This window comes from Tachypleus tridentatus, chromosome 9 (genome assembly GCF_004210375.1).
Source record: "Tachypleus tridentatus isolate NWPU-2018 chromosome 9, ASM421037v1, whole genome shotgun sequence".
NCBI classification, from domain to species: domain Eukaryota; kingdom Metazoa; phylum Arthropoda; class Merostomata; order Xiphosura; family Limulidae; genus Tachypleus; species Tachypleus tridentatus.
This window is the reverse complement of record NC_134833.1, coordinates 63715313-63734258: the sequence shown is the minus strand read 5'-3', so window position 1 is coordinate 63734258 and position 18946 is coordinate 63715313. Positions and strand designations below refer to the sequence as shown.

At 35.0% G+C, this 18946-nt stretch overlaps 1 protein-coding gene and 1 long non-coding RNA gene across 3 annotated transcripts in view; both read right to left on the bottom strand.

Annotated features, from left to right (window-relative positions):
* LOC143225316 (uncharacterized) overlaps positions 1–2572 on the bottom strand; it is a 59705-nt gene extending 57133 nt beyond the window's left edge. For both annotated transcript variants that reach the window (XR_013013791.1, XR_013013790.1), the window contains exons 1-2: positions 2426–2572; positions 1883–2143 (exon numbers count right to left, since the gene is read on the bottom strand). This is a non-coding gene — a long non-coding RNA (uncharacterized LOC143225316). The remainder of the gene's footprint in view (positions 1–1882; positions 2144–2425) is intronic.
* A 2815-nt stretch (positions 2573–5387) lies between these two features.
* Positions 5388–18946, bottom strand: part of LOC143225314 (uncharacterized) — a 39695-nt gene continuing 26136 nt past the window's right edge. Inside the window, exons 2-3 of the mRNA XM_076454464.1 lie at positions 7436–8499; positions 5388–7241 (exon numbers count right to left, since the gene is read on the bottom strand). Coding sequence (XP_076310579.1) covers positions 6000–7241; positions 7436–8499 — 2306 coding nt within the window. The 3' untranslated portion in view covers positions 5388–5999. The remainder of the gene's footprint in view (positions 7242–7435; positions 8500–18946) is intronic.

The window sequence follows — 18946 nt, the reverse complement described above, 5'->3', positions numbered from 1 at the left end:
TAGTTAGTGACAAAAACATTCCGTAAAGTTTGAGAATTTCAATCTTTATTCCACGGGGGGGGGGCAAATTAGAAGTCAACCCTTCACTTGTCTGCCCATGTAACTACTTCGCAGGGTGTGGATGGATATTCCCCGTAATTAGTATGGCAGTTTATTAAGTCCATGCGGGGTTACATAGAAATTTCCAGTTTTGCGCGTTGCGGTTTTGATGAGCGTTTTTTTTTTTTTTTTCACAATTACATGTAAGGGAAGCAACTTTTCGTGTATAATCTTTCATTAGTCGTGAACTTACACAATTTCCTTCCAGGGGACCAGTACTCCAGCTGGTAAATAATGATATCGCAATCAACATTTCTAGTATTTATGACGTATTCATGGTGTAATGATATGTTAAAACGGGAAAAGTGTATGCTTATTGCGAGATTGAATCTAGTTCTCCCTCTTTTCCAAGGGTCATGTATGTAGTACACGAAGGCTTTTAAAAAACGCTTTTAAAGAGAGTCTATTGTTCTTACTGTATTCCTACAATTCTTTCTAAATTTAAAAATATTTTAATCATACAACTTAATTAACAGTTATTGTTTAATTGAGACCTAAACGTAATTCTATTTTAAATAGTTCGATTACGAAAGCAACAAAAGTGAGAGCTGTGGAGAAATTATAGTTAGTACCATAAACACGTGTCAGGGGGGTGGCCTAATTTGGTCATTATATAGGAAGCAGAAAAGCAGGCCAAGGGTTGAATGGCCGGTAGAAATTGAGAGTCTATTTTTTATTACTTTAAGACAAAACTAGCTTTGAAAAACACACAAGAAGTAATGAATTCTGAGTGTATGGATATTCATATTTTGCTGAGAAGTTTTGCCGATGTTTCCAATAAGCACATGAATAATAGAAATAATATGTCACAACCACATATTTGTTTGTTGTAAATTTCGTGCAAAGCTGTACGAAGGCTACCTGCGTTAGTGGTTTCTAATTTAGCAATGTAAGACTAGAAGGAAGGTAGCTAATCATCACCGAACACTGCCAAATCTTGAGCTACTCTTTTACCAACAAATAGTAGAATTGACAGTCACTTTATAACGCCCACACGGCTGAAAGGACGAACATGTATTGTGTGGCGGGGATTCGAACCCGCGACCCTCTGATTAAGAGTCGAGCACCGTAACCACTTGACCATGTCAGTTCCCCACACACACCTATTTATATTTAAAGTACGCGTTCTTATTTTACAGTAAACTAAATAATTTAACAGGACTGGTAAAGTTGTTAATAATCCATCTGGCTAACTATTAGGAGTATAGTTCTATGGACTTTAAGGAATTCATAAAATAAAATAAAAGTTGGAGAGACGTTGAATATTTTGGGAAAGGATAAAATGCGACACCAATGTGTCACGAAAGAACTAAAACTGTTAGTAATTCCTGGCAGAAAATCTTTTAACGAGATTGTCAAGTAATTAAATAATAAAACAACTCAAACCTGAAATTCAATTTATAACCTTACATGATGAAATAGCAATTACTTATTTTGTAGTTTGTTGAAGTTAAGCACAAAGCTACACAATAGGACATCTGTGCTGTGCCCACCACGAGTAACGAAACCCGGTTTTTAGCGTTGTAAGTCTGTAGATATATGCTGAACCATTAAAGGGCAGCACCGTTTGAATATTTTTGTTACACAATTATTTCTAATAATTTTTATATTATTATTTTCATTATATATTTGTATGATTATTTTTTGTACAGTTTGAGCATACAAGCTATTGTTTTCGTACACTTCCAAACTGTTTAAAGTTGCCAAGAAATAGTTCATTAATCGTGTAATCCTACAATTATTTTATATATATTTGATTTCAAAAGATAGAAGTTGAGGTTACCATTGATTAACGTGGTCTAGCATAACTCGATGGCTAAGGCATCCGACTTGCAATCTGTGGGGTCGTGGATTCGAAAACCCTCCGAGTTTGTCCTTTTAGAAGTGGGAGAATTATCACGTTTCGGTCAATCCCGTTATTCGTTGGTAAATGATCTTCCAAGAGTTGACAATGGGTGACGTTGATTAACTGCTTTCCCGCTGGTCAATCACTTTCAAATTAAGGTCAGCAAGCGCAGATACCTCCCTAATAGTTTCACTCGAACTTCAATAAATAAACAAATAAATGTTTAATTTACAAATTATGATATTCCTTTATAAAGCTATAACTTGTAAAGAATGAGCTATAGTTAATTTAAAAAAATATATTTAATTATATTAAAAACAAAAGTGTAATATTGGTTTTGTATAAATTAATCAAATGTCTTAATATTAGCGACCCCAAGTGGCACACCGTTGTATCTGCAGAGCTAGCCCTTTGTGTGGCTTTGTACTTAACAACAAACAAACTTAATATTATCTTAAAAAAGGGTGGAAAAATATTTACCATCTGGAAATATATGTGTGAAATACTGTAAACTAACACGGTATATTGTTACAGATAAAAGAAAAAGTATAACGCGATATTGACAGGTAAGGTGTTCAAGTCATCTGTAGGCCTAGCAAAGAGTGAAACGTTACGTACGGTTACTCGTTCTTCTGACACTGTAGCTTGGATTTTAAATTAGAAAATTAATATTCAGTGAAGGAATGCCGTTTAACCGGTTCGATATGTTATTATAACCAGCAAGGTAATTTCCGAGTAAGTGAACGCTGAGAAATTTGAAGCTTATTGGTTGATTTGTACATGACGTTGTTGTACGAATCTTTAGTATTGTTGTTTTGTTTTGATAAGGAAAGTTAGGCCTTGGTCTTTAATTAAAAAACAACAACAACAAACAAACAAACAAATTAACAGGTATTTTAATACATTTTGGTTCTGAATTATTAAATTACTTCTAATTTCCATTTGTAAATATCTAATACTGTTCTTACCTGAAGGTATCATACGATTCATGGCCTCCAATAAATATGATTCAAGGTCTGGCATGATCGGGTGGCTAGAGCCCTGGTTTTGTTATAACGGTACGGTTAATCCCAGTACTCTTTGCTAAGAGTACCCCACCTGTTTAAGATGGGTGATAGTAACTAGTTGCTATCCTTCTAGTCTTACAGTACTAAATTAGGGACGATTAGCGCAGACAGCCCTCGAGTAGCTTAGCGCTAAATTCAACAAATGACCAAACTGACTCCTGCCCCATTAGGAGGAAAAGGTCTAGAGTACATCTTACCTTCCCAGGTCTACAAACCAACAAGGCCTTAAACTCCGTTATCGAAAAAGAACGCCCTTTTAAGCTTTCTACATCTATATATCTCATGTTTGTATTTGCTAGTTTCTTGAGTTCGAAGCTCCTTCAGTCCGACTATAGAGACTATTTGATACAGAGCCACCATCCACAATAACATTAGATTATGTTTTAATTCAAAATCCACATTAGTCGTCAACCAAAAAAACAACAGACACACTTGTTTCTCAATACATCCTTGATTTTCACCGATGTCTCGCAATATTACTGTGAAATAAGACATCTACATGTAAAATTAAACACGTGAACAGAACAAGCCAACTATCCTTGAGAGAAGAGATAAATATCCAATGTCAGCAAGTGATATTCTTGTAGGTTTAACATCGCTTTATGAGTTCCAGGTCCTACGTCGCCCTTGGAAACATTCCTTCCTGACCGACCGCATTTACTTTCATAGTAAGAATACTGACTTCGAGTATAGTTTTTGTTTCTGTCCTAACCTCTGTGTGCGAGGTTTTTCTTTTACATATACGAACACTCCTTACAAGTAGAGGTGTATGAACTTATTCAGTTCTTATATTCATGGGAGCATTGTACTGTAGTAGACGTGAAACAGAAAACGTGATAGTAATTTTTTTTATATTTTAAACGTTCCTCTCTAATCTGAAAGCTTAGCTTCGAATGCAACAGGTGGCGCTCAGATACGCATTTTTCTTTTTCCCCCAGACTTGACCAGAGATTATTTGAAATTGCCAAGTAAGAAATAAGAAAAAACACAAACAAAAAATAAAAACACGCTAATGGTTGGGAATTCACCCTGAACTAGATATATATAGGGACCAACAAGTCGCCTACAGTGCTATGCTGCTCGAATCTACAGCGATTTTCCACGTCATTAAGAAATACAAACAAAAAACAATAAAGTACAAATAACCTCTATCTTGTTTACTACCAACTACCTCTACTCAGAAGTATTTACCAAATAAAACTGAACCCAGCTTTTAATATATTTAATGTATTTGTAAAAGCTAAAACAAACTTATCAATGTAACAAAAGTTCTATAGAAATCATAAAATTTAATCTGTGAGTATTAATAACAACTAACACAGCATCCCTTAACATAAGACATTTTTAAGATCAAGTATGTTGTGTTTCAAACGTGTTTCATAATTTATGGAAACTAATAGTGAATTGTTATAGAAATGAAGAGACACATTATATTGTCTAAGATTTAGAAGAGTTTTAAATTCCTTTAGCCAGGTAAAACTTTGTTTTTGGCAGTCTTTTACAAGTGACCAAGAAAAAGAAGAATGATTAGTGTGTGTGTGTGAAGTGTGCGCACCTGAAGGTTCTTGGTTTGTGTTCCGTTGTTGCAAAAACGCGCTCCGCTCTTTCGGGACGAAGGATAAATGACTATTCAGTCAGACAAGAGCGATCCAAGAGTAGTGCTGGGTGATTACTGCTTTCTTTATAACCTGTCTTCTCGAAATTATGCATTTATGTATTTCCTGTGTAACGAAAATTTGGACTGTTGGAGATAGTTTCATCACGTTGGTAAATATATCATTGACTGTGAAGCTAAGTCAGTAGAAACAGCTTTAAAATGTATTCCTTACGAGAATCGTAAATAAGAAAGAAAACAATGATGATAGATTTTGTCCACAGAAAACACGAATTTCAATCTTAAAACACATGATTCAATATTGTAAACATATTTATTTAACATTAATGATTTCAAATCACAAGAAACGTTTGGTGAACACTCAACATACATACATTCTGCTTTTCTTTAAATTGGAAGTTTCTCTTCCATAAGAGTGAAAATATATTGTGAAAATCCCGCGCAAAATCTGGGTTACCTAATGTAATTGGTGCTTATATATTAAAATGTTATCTGAGGTTTTTACATTTTGAGTGAACGATTGTTACAATTATTTTTATTGTACAGGTATAAATTGCTGAAATCCAAATATAAATACTGGAAAAACTCATAATTATTAGACTTGTTCACAACAGTGAAAATATATCATGATTGAAAACGTATGATAAAATCAAAAGATAAGCGATATTTAAAGCAACTTAATAACTTGGATACTTTCATAAAGAGTACCACAAGATCGAGTTGGGATACTGTAAATTCAGACACTAGGAGGCCAGAGTTAGTATGAAAATAAAAATACAATTTTTATTAACAATTGCTTTAATCTTAAGTTTAACTTTACATAAAAAGTCACTAAAACCTAACAGCACGAAACAAAATTTTAAACAAATTAAAGATAAAAACAAATCCCTGTTCAAAACTTGTCTTCGCAGAAATAGTCATGTTTCTGTCTTCCTAAAATATAAATAATTGCTACAGAAACACTCGTAATATAACGTGTAATTACTACCTAAGACCTCTATATATCATTCAAGATTTTACATATGATGCTGAGAATCATGCATTTGTTTGAGGAAAGATAATATGTGTTATAAAAGTAACAGTTATCTAATTATTACTTGACATATACATATCTATCAATTTAACTATTTCTGGAATATTTTGTGATATGCAATAAGATGTACATTGTTAACCAACTATTTTCGTCCCGTCTTCAAAAACTTGAAGTCACGATGTGGGGTATTAATCACTGTTTAAAATAGTTTTGTGAAAGTCAGTGAAATGGTTAACTATACTACCCGTGCAACATCTGGAACATTGTCATGATTGTTGACACGTAGCGTCTTCAAAGTCAAATTATTTCGAACAGCTACGAAAAACGGGATTCAAGAGTCTATCCATAAAATTGGTAACCACTACCAGGTGGGGTTGTGGCAAGAATTGGCACTTCCGAGGTGCTGTAAGTTGAAATGGTGGTTAGATACAAACTGGTGCTAGTAACGGTGCGATATTTCGTGCTGAAGGCGTTGTAAGTGAGTGTGTATATGTGTGTGCTTGTACTAGTAGCCATGGTAACAGTCGTGTACGATGAAGTTACCGTGCTGTATTGTGGTGGACCAGGTGGTTGGAGTTGGGTACGAATCAAGTCCTGCAACTGCTGTTGTAACTGAGATGCTTGGGTGTTGATTATGGGTTGTAAGGTGGTACTATGCGTTGTAACCGTACGAACTGTAGTGGAGAGAGATTCGGACAGTGTCCGTGAATGAGTGTTCCGACCATTGTAGAATCTAACCACCTTTGTGCTGTACACAGTAGCAGTAGTTACGTAAGACGTCGTTTTGGTAACAGTGGAATACAGAGTTGCCTGACGGTTCAGCTGTTGTAGGCCTAAGTATACAGCAGCAAGAGGGTTTCTGTTTAGAGCAGCTCCTAGTGACAGCAGTGGATTGGCAATTTGAAGGGGGAGGCTTCCTGGACTTGAGAGTGACAACATTGAGGGATCCAAGTTGGACTTCTGAAGTGACGTTTCTTGTTGGACTGATGACTGGGATACAAACGTTTCGTCTCTTAGATCATCTTCCGAATCGTCACCGAAAGGAATTTCCAATTCTGATTCCAAAGTTTCATTTAGTAAGAGGTCATCAGCTGGTACGGTGCGATAGGCCGTGATCATCTTCCGTATGATGAAACTCTCAGTAACTGTGTGCATGATTTTAGTCTCTCCATCTTCAATAGGAACCAACGAGGTGCGCCATGTGTGCTCAGTTGTAGAATAGGTTCGTGAAATCACGTGATAAGATGAACTGAGTGATGGCAGGAAGTCATTGTCTACCTTCGAGTTGTCAGTTAGTCCAATGGGTATCAATTCAGAAGGTTCGAGCGTGCGTTGAACAGTAGTTGTGATAGTTAAGGTTCGTACGGACTTTCGGCGGCCCACGTGTAACGTGACCTCACTAGTAATAGTAGTCATTTCATTAATCACACGTGATGGGTCCACTGAAATCAAAGAATGTTCAGAAATAACACCAACAACATCGTCCTCTTCTACGTTTTCTGTCTCTGTTTCCAGCTCATCCTTCTCCTGGTGGTCATTAGAACGATTCCTCAGCCTAACTTTGAACCGATTCAGTTGAACCTGGGAATATGAAAGGAGTGTATATTTTCCAATATTTTTGCATCTTTCTTTAAAAGTTAAGAACAACGTGCAGTATTTATTATTAGTCTATTTAACCTCAAAGGTTTATTACTCAATCGCTAAATAAAGAATTTGACTCATTTCTTACTATAGCTATAGCAATGATATATATTCGTAAACACCATGTCTCTTACCGTGTGAGTATTTTTTTGTCGAGGTACATATCGAAACCTTTCTATTGGTCTTCTCAGACTTCGTAATTTTAGTAGAGTATTCTCTTCATTTGAAGACTTAGATGTGGTTGGACGAGGGCGAAATCTTAGTCTTCTCGAGGTGCTTGTGCGTCCAGCGTCCAGTGATTGTGTGGGGTTGCTTGACCACTGTTGACCATTTTCTACAGGCTTGAAGGAAGACTGCAGAACAGCATTGCTAACAATACCTTCGTCTTTTTTTCGGTCGACAATGTTTTGTCTTTGTTCAACACGGCGATCTAGTGGAATTGCTATCGTTGACGTCTGCTGCTTTGAGTTGGACAAGATTGGTCTATCTTTGCTGTTACCTGCTAACGTTGCACGACTAGTTGTAAACTGCATCGCCTTTGATGGGGAAGGTTTTATATTAATGCGAGTACTAGTCGAACGGCTGGAAGTGGTGGTTAGAGGAATGCCTATTTTGGAAGAGCTCTTCAGAATCTGCGCATATTTACCATCAATATAAGTCCCGATTACACTTGTTTCTTGAAAAATCGTTGTTCCATCGTGCACATTTTTTCCCGTTACCACGGTTACCAGGCCTGTGGGATACTGTGGCAAGACGGGAGTGCGTTGCTGTGCAACAGTTGGTGCTGTTTGCGTGCTGGTAGACAAGTGCAACTTCTTAGAGGTCCCAGAAGTGGAGCGAATTACATTACGAATAGGTTTGGGGTCATAAGAATCTCTAACTGCGTTTTCTAGATCGTGGTCTGCTTTTAAAATCTGTGGGCTATCAGAGTAGCCCAAGTCTTGAATTTTCGAGTTCTCTGCATTATTAGGTGTCGTAGTCGAGGATGGGGAGGGGGGATGGGTAAGAGAAGGGGAACTCTTTGTTCCAGAATTGGCTGGTGTAAACACAATGACAGTGTTGTCAACCGTAGTTCTAAAATTCAAAAACCCGCGAACGGTTACTGTTGGTAACGCTCTTTTAACTTCTACAACTTCTGCTGCAGCAGTTGACAGGTCTTCTTCTGGGTAAAGCACTTCTGTGACCTTTACAGTCAATACTGTATAAAAAAAGTGATTAAAAACAATGATTTATCTGACACAGAACATTAGTTGCCTTAAAAACAATTATTTATCTGACACACAACATTAGTTGCCTTAAAGAAAATCGTTACTACATGCCGCACTATGCAATTTTGAGAGTAATCGTAATAAATACGAAACCATTTCAGTTCAAATACATATAAACGAGATCCGTTCAAGTCACGCTGAGAATTTGAACAATCATAAACAATTTGATGTCAAAAACTTGTTATCCCTAGTGGCACAGCGGCATGTCTAAGGACTTCTAACAATAGAAACCAGGTTGCGAAACCCATCGGGAGCAGAGCCCATCGCGTAGCTCAGTGCTTAACTTCAACCAATCAAAAAGTTCATATGTGCATCAAAATACCCTCAAAAATGCAATCTTTCATAGTTACGTTGTTTCTAACAAATGTTGAGCTTAGTAGCGATAACTTCGTCATATTTTAGTGTTGTAACTCTTGAGTTACTCTTTTACCAACGAATAGTGGGATTTACTGTTACATTATAACGCTTCAATGGCTGAAAGGAAGAGCGTACTTGATATGACGGGGATTTGAACCCGCTACTCAGATTGTGAGTTAAGCGTCCTAACCATCTGGTCATGTCGGGCCACATTGGCATTTACAGAAAAAATTGGATTTGTTGGTTTCTTTACAGTTAATGTAGTTTGCGTAATAAGCATATGAAGCGTACCTAGGGCCTTTTCTGAGAAACAGAAACTATTATTTGCTGGAATTGCCAACTTTGACCTATAGAATCCAGTATTACAAAAACAAATAATGTAAAGCTAGAAATAAACAACTTTAAAACACTAAACTTCGTTATTTCGCTTTATTAGGGCACTCAGCATCAGTCCGGTGTGGCCAGATGGTTGAGGCACTCGACTCGTAAACCAAGGGTCACGGGTTCGAATATCCGTCACACCAAACATGCTCGCTCTTTCAGCTATGGGAGCATTATAATGTGACGATCAATCCCACTATTTGTTGGTAAAAGAGTAGCCCTATAGTTGGTGGTGGATGGTGATGAGTGGCAACCTTCCCTATAGTCTTACACTGCTACATAAGGGACGGCTTGTGTAGCTTTGCGCGAAATTCAAAACAAACCAAACCACTCAACATTTCGCTTTACAAGCTCCTTCAGGGTTTTTCATTAAAAAGAGAAACCGAACCTGACCGTCCAAAGCCTAAATGATTCAGATAGTAGATTCTAATCGAATGCATAACGTGCTTATTGTTGACGTAATTAACTGCTACCTGTAGTAAACAAAAGTTCTATCAACGGGATGATAAAAAAATAAGATAAAAAAATAAAATAATTAAAACTAGAGCAATTTTTATACCTATTCATCTTTGGTCGTAGTTGTTCGACGACAATAATTTCTTTTAATTTTCTGTCAATGTACTTGGCGGTTTTATAGCGGTTTCATTTTATGGTGAAAAGTGGTTTCAAATTAGTTGTTACTTGTCTCTGATTAGTTAAGAAATGGTATATAACTGGTTTTTGATGACGAGAAACCCCCTTGAAATAAAAATGTATCTCAGAACGGCTGGTATGGGTATTGACACATGTATTGATAAGGAAAGATCAAAGTTTCGACCTACCTATGTCATCTTTAGGTTAAGAAAGAGAGAGTTTGCAAGTGACCATTGTCGGACACATGTCTTAGGGACGAGAGTATATACGGGTACGGAATTGTAGGGGGCGTTGCAGTTGAATGTTAGGTTATTAATTAGTATAGGTATAAAGGTGTTCCTTTATTTTGGCTTAATTTAGGTTTTAGTTGCCGTATAAGTAGGGCTTCTTTGATTTTGCATTTGTTTATATTTGTTTCCCTACTTAATATCTGGGTGTTTTCTATGGTTATGTTGTGTTTATTTGATTTGCAGTGTTCAAAAAAGTGTGAAGGTGTTTCCTTGAGTTCTTTGAATCTAGTTTCTATTTTATTACTTGTGTCTCCAATATAGAAGTCGTGGCAGTTGTTGCATTGTATTTTATAAATTATATTGGTGTTGTGTTTGTCAGTGTAGTTTTTACATAGTATAGACTTTAGTTTTGTACCTGGTTTTTGAATACGTTTGGTTTTTACTGGAATGTTATGTTTTGTTATACGTTTTTTTCCAAATGTTGGTTATTTTTTTGCTGATGTCGGGAGCATATGATATGCATCAGTATAAGGTTTTGTAGTTTGTTATATCTTGGGATTTATTGTTGTTTGTTTGTTGTTGGTCTAGGTGTGTGCATATAATTTTTTTCCACGGTTTTTTTGAGGAAATTGTTGATGTTGATGAAGAGTTGTTTTATGTTATTGATTTCATCAATAATTTTATCAGGTGAATATAGTCTTGTGGCTGTGTTCATTTGGTTTCTTAGTATGTTGAGTTTTTGCTTTTTTGCATGTGCTGAGTCACAAGGAATGTATAGTAAAATATGGGTGATTCTTCTATGGATTTCTATTTTGAATTGTGTATCAGTTCTTTTGATCTTGAGATTAAGAAATGCTATTTGTTAGTTTTTCTTGTTCATAGGTGAACTTAATGTTGGGGTGTATCGAGTTAACGTGATTGTAAAAACTAAGTGTGCACTCTATAGAGGCAAATTCAGCAACTGTATCGTCAACATGCCTGAACCAATGTAGTGGTGGGTGTAAGGCTGAATTGATCGCTTGAGATTCAATCTATGTCATAAAATTGTTGGCTAGAACTGGTGATACGGGATTTCCCATACTTAGGCCATTTATTTGTAGACAGTTTTGGTTATTGAATATAAAGTTAGTTTTGGTGGTAGTGAATTCTATAAGGGTTGCTGTTTGGTTGCTGGGGATGTTTGGGTTTGGGTTTATAACTGTGTTTTCTTCATGCTGTTGTTTATAAAGAGCGTCCTTGTGCATTAAGTTATTCCGGTTTCTCATGTGTACGTGTGATGGCTGATGGTACATGTACACTGGTGCACAATATTGAAGAGAGTACACTCATATTTAAAATGCAAACACGTTTTTATGTGATAGTTGGCTTTATTGCGAAGTAGGGCAGTGATGTGATATTTTGAAAATTGGCCTTTTCTGGTTGAACCTGACCGTTCTATAACATTAATCGGCAGTTCAGGTTTCCTGATTATAGTTTTTATTTTCTTCAATTAGAGTTCTTATAAAATAACATTTTTGTGTTATATTTTGGACATTTATTTCTGTTTTGTTTTGGCCTGGCATGGCCAAGCGCGTAAGGCGTGCGACTCGTAATCCGAGGGTCGCGGGTTCGCGCCCGCGTCGCGCTAAACATGCTCGCCCTCCCAGCCGTGGGGGTGTATAATGTGACGGTCAATCCCACTATTCGTTGGTAAAAGAGTAGCCCAAGAGTTGGCGGTGGGTGGTGATGACTAGTTGCCTTCCCTCTAGCCTTACACTGCTAAATTAGGGACGGCTAGCACAGATAGCCCGCGTGTAGCTTTGTGCGAAATTCCAAAACAAACAAACTGTTTTGTTTCTTTTTATGTGGGAAGTATGGTGCTAATATTCAAGCATCACAATTCTTGAAAAGTTTACTCAATGTTACAAGGTGAATATTCGTTGCACAAAACGAATATTCTTAGTTCATAACAAGTGTTGTTCTTTCACTACACAGTTGCGATCAATTCTATTTAATTCTCTGATAATTACACCTTCTTTTGGAAGCTTTGAGATGATGGGAGATTACGTTAAGAAAGAGAGGTTTTTCATTGGTTTCTAAAATAGCGTAGATTGTATATTATTGTTATTGTTGATACTTAAGGTAACACAATATAGATTGTATATTATTGTTATTGTCTATCTTTAAAGTAACAGAAGGTAGATTGTATGTTATTGTTATTGTCGATCCTTAAGGTAACCCAAGGTAGATTTATATTATTATTATTGTCTATCTTTAAAGTAACACAAGGTAGATTGTATATTATTGTTATTGTTGATCCTTAAGGTAACACAATATAAATTGTATATTATTGTCATTGTCTATCCTTTAGGTAACACAATGTAGATCTTTATTATTGTTATTGTCGACCCTTAAATTAACACAAGGTAGATTGTATATTATTATTATTATTGTCGATCCTTAAGGTAATACAGGGTAGATTGTACATTAGTGTTATTGTTGATTCTTAAGGTGACACAAGGCATATTGTATATTATTGTTGTTGTCAACTCTTAAGGTAACACAAGGTTGATTATATATTACTGTTATTGTCCAAACTTAAGATAACACAGTGTAGATTTTATATTATTATTATTGTCGATCCTTTAGGTAATACAGGGTAGATTGTACATTAGTGTTATTGTTGATTCTTAAGGTGACACAAGGCATATTGTATATTATTGTTGTTGTCGGTATTTAAGAGAACACAATGTAGATTTATATTATTGTTATTGTCGATCTTTAAAGTAACCCGAGGTAGATTGTATATTATTGTTATTGATCCTTATGATAACACAATGTAAATTGTATATTTTTGTTATTGTCGATCCTTAAGGTAATACAAATTAGATTGTATATTATTGTTATTGTCGATCCTTAAGATAACACAAGGTATATTGTATATTATTGTTACTGTCGATCCTTAAGATAACACAAGGTAGATTGTATATCATTGTTATTGTCGATATTTAAGAAAACACAGTGTAGATTTATATTATTGTTATTGACAATCCTTAAGGTTATCCAGTGTAAATTGTATATTATTGTCATTGTTTATCCTTAAGGTAACACAATGTAAATTTATGTTGTTGTTATTTTCGACCCTTAAATTAACACAAGGTAGATTGTACATTATTATTATTATCGATCCTTAAGGTAACACAAGGCTGATTATATATTATTGTTATTGTCGACCCTTAAGGTAACACAAGGTAGATTTTATATTTCTGTTATTGTCGATATTTAAGAGAACACAATGTAGATTTATATTATTGTTATTGTCTATCTTTAAAGTAACACAAGATAGATTGTATATTATTATCATTGTTGATCCTTAAGGTCACACAAGGTAAGTTGTACAGTATTGTCGTTGTCTATCCTTTAGGTAACGCAATGTAGATGTATATTATTGTTATTATCGACAATTAAATTAACACAAGGTAGATTGTATATTATTGTTATTATCGACAATTAAATTAACACAAGGTAGATTGTATATTATTGTTATTATCGACAATTAAATTAACACAAGGTAGATTGTATATTATTATTATTGTCGATCCTTTAGGTAATACAGGGTAGATTGTATATTAGTGTTATTGTTGATCCTTAAGGCGACACAAGGTAGATTGTATATTATTGTTATTGTCGATCCTTAAGATAACACAAGGTAGACTGTATATTATTGTTATTGTCGGTATTTAAGATAACACAAGGTAGATTGAATATTATTGTTACTGTGGATCCTTAAGATAACACAAGGTGGATTGTATACCATTGCTTTTGTCGATCCTTAAGATAAAGTCAGTAAAATCTATGTTTCTCTTGTAATTCGTGTGATTCAGGGTGAATTGGATGTTAGGGTCTATGGAACTTAAGAGATTTAAAAATTGGATTAAAGGAGGAACACCATGGTTCCATAGTCAAGAGATCAGGGCGGTGCTGGTATATTGAAGTCACTTCAATTGCCGTTGTTTTAAAAATGTGTATAAATATTACAGTATAAATCACAGAAACTTTATTAGACATGGAGACACCACTTAGTTAGATATATAGTTTGTTGTTAAAACAAAAATATTCATTATGAAGGATAAAATGTGAGATTTCTCCAATAGTATCAGTTGTCAATTTCACATCTCCAAACTGCTTATGTGACTCGACATAAATTTAGATAATACATTGTTTATTACAGCTATTAAAATATCAAATGCACATAATTATGTTTCAAAGAAATTAAATAGTTAATGTTAGGCTGTTTAACGCCAAAAGCTGACAAAGCAACAAAACCAATATAAATTAAATGTTTAATAAAAATCAGCCTAGACTGCGTGGTAAAAAGATTTATTATAACAATTTGGATGCAATCATCACCTATCCCAGGTGCCTGATTCTAGTCTTGAACAAATGCCATCTGAGGAATGATTTATGAAAGAAAAAAAAATCTAATATACTACATGTGCATAGTTGAGGTTAAAATTTGTAATAGACCGATTTAGGGGAATATGGAGACAACAACAAAACACGTGCAGTCTAGCGTGATTCTTATTAACAAAACACGCAAAGCCTAGCGTGATTTGTTTTGTAAAATTAGGCTTACTGTTTCATTTACTTCAACAGTTTTTAACGTTTGATACTATAATATGTACTATTTTCTACCTGACCTTTGTACATGTCGTTTTTCTTTGGAAAGTCACAAATGTAAAAGTCACATGTGAAGTAGTGATCTTGGCCCATTTAGAAAACACACGCAATAGTATATACAGTTTATAGTTTTTTAAAAGGTAGAACCAAAAATCATTCTGGAAGTTTCTTTAGAAATGAAATCGTCACGGTTAATTATGTCAGGGGGCGTTGCTGTTTTAATGACTAGTTTGGAAGTGTTACTCGGGCAAATCTGGTAACAAAAGTCAGTGCCAACTGATAAAATAAAATTGTAAAACAATAAAGAATCGCTAGGAAAAATGAGTATCGAAATTCGTAGAATAAAAACAGAAGTCTCAAGTTAATACAGATGGTGAGAACCACAGTAAATAAAAACTTTATCTAAGCTGTCATGTAGTGGTATAATGAAGGCCAACCGCATTTTCTGTGCACGTTGGAGGGGAAAATAGCAAACTTTAATCCCGTTATAGGTTCCGTTAGGTGGCGTTAATTTTTTTTTGCATAACTTATAAAAAAAATCAAAGGAAGTGTAGAGGCAGCCATCAGCGATAAGCTAGAATACGTTAGGTAATATAACTTTATGTGTGGATTTCATTACGTACAATGGCTTTATTATAATAGTACGTACAGTAAAACCTGTCTAAGCCGGAACCTGCATAGGGCGGAAACCTGTACACGCCGGAAATATCAAAATTTTGCAGCATTATTTTAAGATTTCTCTTATAAAAGGCCCCCCTATATGGCGAACCTGCGTTGTTTCAGAAAACTATCTTTCATGTACCTCATCTATCAACAAGTAGGATTAGAACTTGAGTAAGGAGGATAAAATGTTTTTGATTAAATATTAATTTCTATGAATATTAATAAATTCTTTTTAATGAATAATTTGTTTAGATGTTAATAAATTCTCGGACATTTTGTTACAATAAGTATTCGTTAAATATATTCTGTTCTTCTTTCTGCCGTCATTGTTTTTGCAGTTAAGTTAGATTCATGATTTGTAGAAATATATTTATCTTTTAAGTGCAAAATTCTACTCTTTAAATAATTCTGACGAAAAAATAAATGCTTATCTTCCCTAATTTTAAAATTTAGGGAAATTTACTTAATAACCTCATTTTAAAAAGAAGCTACTAAATACCCTCACTTTTTTAAAAGTTGTTTGTTATGACGATTCTAGTGAAATCCAAACTCTGATTGAGAAGATTGATGCAGATGATTCTGTGAACATGAAAAGTTTTGTGAACGTTGAAAGTAATGCTTTAACAGAAACTGATGAAATCGATTTAAAATCTATAGTAGAATCGCAAGATGTTAACAGTGTGAGAAATTTAGAAGATGGATGGAAAAGATAGTGATGAAAAGAAATTCCTACTTCATCACAAGTGTTGAGTTGTATTAACGCTATCAAATTGTATGCAAAAATGAAAGGGGGGAAAATAAACTTCATGAAAAAGCCAATTAAAAAAGTGCAACATTTGAAACTGGACACTTCCTTAAAATAAATTTGATTAAGATTTTGTGTACTTATGTATATTTTGAATGTCTGTTTTTGTTATTATTCTAATAACTATAGCATGAACAGTATAATGACTTTATTCACAAACGGAATATTATCTAAGCCGGAAATTGTACGCGGTCCCGTGCGATTCTGCCTTAGGTTTTACTGTATTTTGTACGTATTATGAGATCATGCGAGGAATTTCTGCGTAGAACGTATTTAAAATAAATATATTTTATGAGGATTCACACTTAAGGTTTACGGTTAATTTTTGTTCACATATATATCTTTAATAAATTAGTAATAAAGAGTAAGTTGGTTAATTAAAGAAATCTTTATATGGTGTAATGAAAAACTATTCCTCGCAAGGAATGGAGTGATTACATTATATATACATAATATAAATAGTTACACAGATAGATACATAGATGCATATATATACACACACATACCTACGTACATACAAATACATGTATGTGTTACGTATATACATTAATATTATTTCTACTCACACATATTTCATCAATGTTATATCTTCTCAAACACACTTGTTTTATTAACGTTATTCCTACTTAAACACATGTGTTTTATTAATATTATAATACCAAGATCACTTTAAGAATTGAGAACAAATTTGATAAAATACCCTCACTTTGAACACTATAAAATGGAAAGAAACGAGTTTTTTTTCACGAAGCAATGAAATATGATGGTGCTATATAGACAATGAAATACACTTTTTTTTTAAGGCACGGTATGGCCAGATGGATACGGCGCTTGACTCGTATTCTGAGAGTTGCAGGTTCGAATCCCCTTCACACCAAATATGTTTGCCCTTTCAGCCGTGGGGTCATTATAATGTGACGGTCAATCCCATTTCTCGTTGGTAAAAAAGTAGCCCAAGAGTTGGCGGTGGGTGGTATGACTAGCTGCCCTCCCTTTAGTCTTACACTACTAAATTAGGGACAGCTAGCCCAGATAGCCCTCGTGAAGCTTTGCTCGAAATTCAAAACAAACGAACTATATTTTTTCACGAAGCACCAGTAAAAGTATCTGTTTCTGAGATGCGGACATAAGCACAGATGTATTTAGTGTAATACACGATGGGTCATAGTTCATTCAACTGAAGAAGACTACAGTTTCAAGCCTGGTTGTGATATGATACGTTATTTTTGTTCGTATCGACATCAGAAAATCACAACTCTCGACTGCTACTTAGTAGTATCATAATACGGTTCTACTCGTACTAGATGTACACTGACATCATAACACCAAGCCTTGCTAGATGTTCACTGGTATTATAACACCAAGCCTTGCTAGATGTACACTGATATCATAACAGCATAATCTTATTCTTGCTAGATATATCATAACGCCTCACATTTAGTTTTACTTTAACATGTGATAGGTTTATATTGGTATGTTGATATAGAACAGTTTGTTCTTTATAGATTTATACTGATATGTTGATAGAGGACAGTTTATCATTGATAGATTTATATTGGTATATTGATGTAGAACAGTTTATCATTGACAGATTTTTATTGGTATATTGATATAGAACAGTTTATTATTGATAGGTTTATAATGATATGACGATATCAAATATTTATCGTTTGTTAGTTTATATTGATACATTGATGTATCTTATGTGAAAACTAACTAAAAATAAACTGAAAAGGAAAGACATCCTATTGGAGTTTAGCCTAATTATTATTAAAAACCTCTGATTCACATATTTTAATTTTCGTGGATACAGAACAAGTACTAATCTATTTTGACTTTAGATATAAGTTTAGAGATGTTGTTTCGTGCACTCAGATTCCTATCAATATAGGCCCGGCATGGCCAAGCGTGTTAAGACGTGCGACTCATAATCTGAGGGTCGCGGGTTTTCATCCCCGTCGCGCCAAACATGCTCGCCATTTCAGCCGTGGGGACGTTATAATGTGACTATCAATCCCACTATTCGTTGGTAAAAGAGTAGCCCAAGAGTTGGCGGTGGGTGGTGATGACTAGTTGCCTTCCCTCTAGTCTTACACTGCTAAATTAGGGACGGCTAGCACAGATAGCTCTCGAGTAGCTTTGTGCGAAATTCCAACAAACAAACAAACCTACCAATATAACTCTTCATTCCAGCAGCTTTGACGTTTACACAAATATGATTTGTACCAAATAGTTTTTAAAACCATTTTCTTGTAACGAAAATCGCTGTCTGTGTTGTCATATTGGCCACTTGAACTCAGTCACTAAACAAACCTAGCATTGTCTGGTGGTTAGGTAGCTCGAGTCTCCATCTCTGGGAAGCGAGTTCAAATCCCGTTACCGAACATTTTCATCTTTTCAGTTGCCCCCTCTCAGTGGCACAGCGGTATGTATGCAAACTTACAACGTTAGAATCTAGGTTTCGATACCCATGGTGGGCAAAGCACAGATAGCCCATTGTGTAGGTTTGTGCTTAATTACAAACAACAACATCCTCTCAGTTGTGATGGAGTTATGATGTAATAGTCAATCTTAGTTTTTGTTGGTAAAAGAGTATTCCGAGGGTTGGGGGATGAAGTTGACCAGCTGTGTTCTCTTTAGTCTATTATT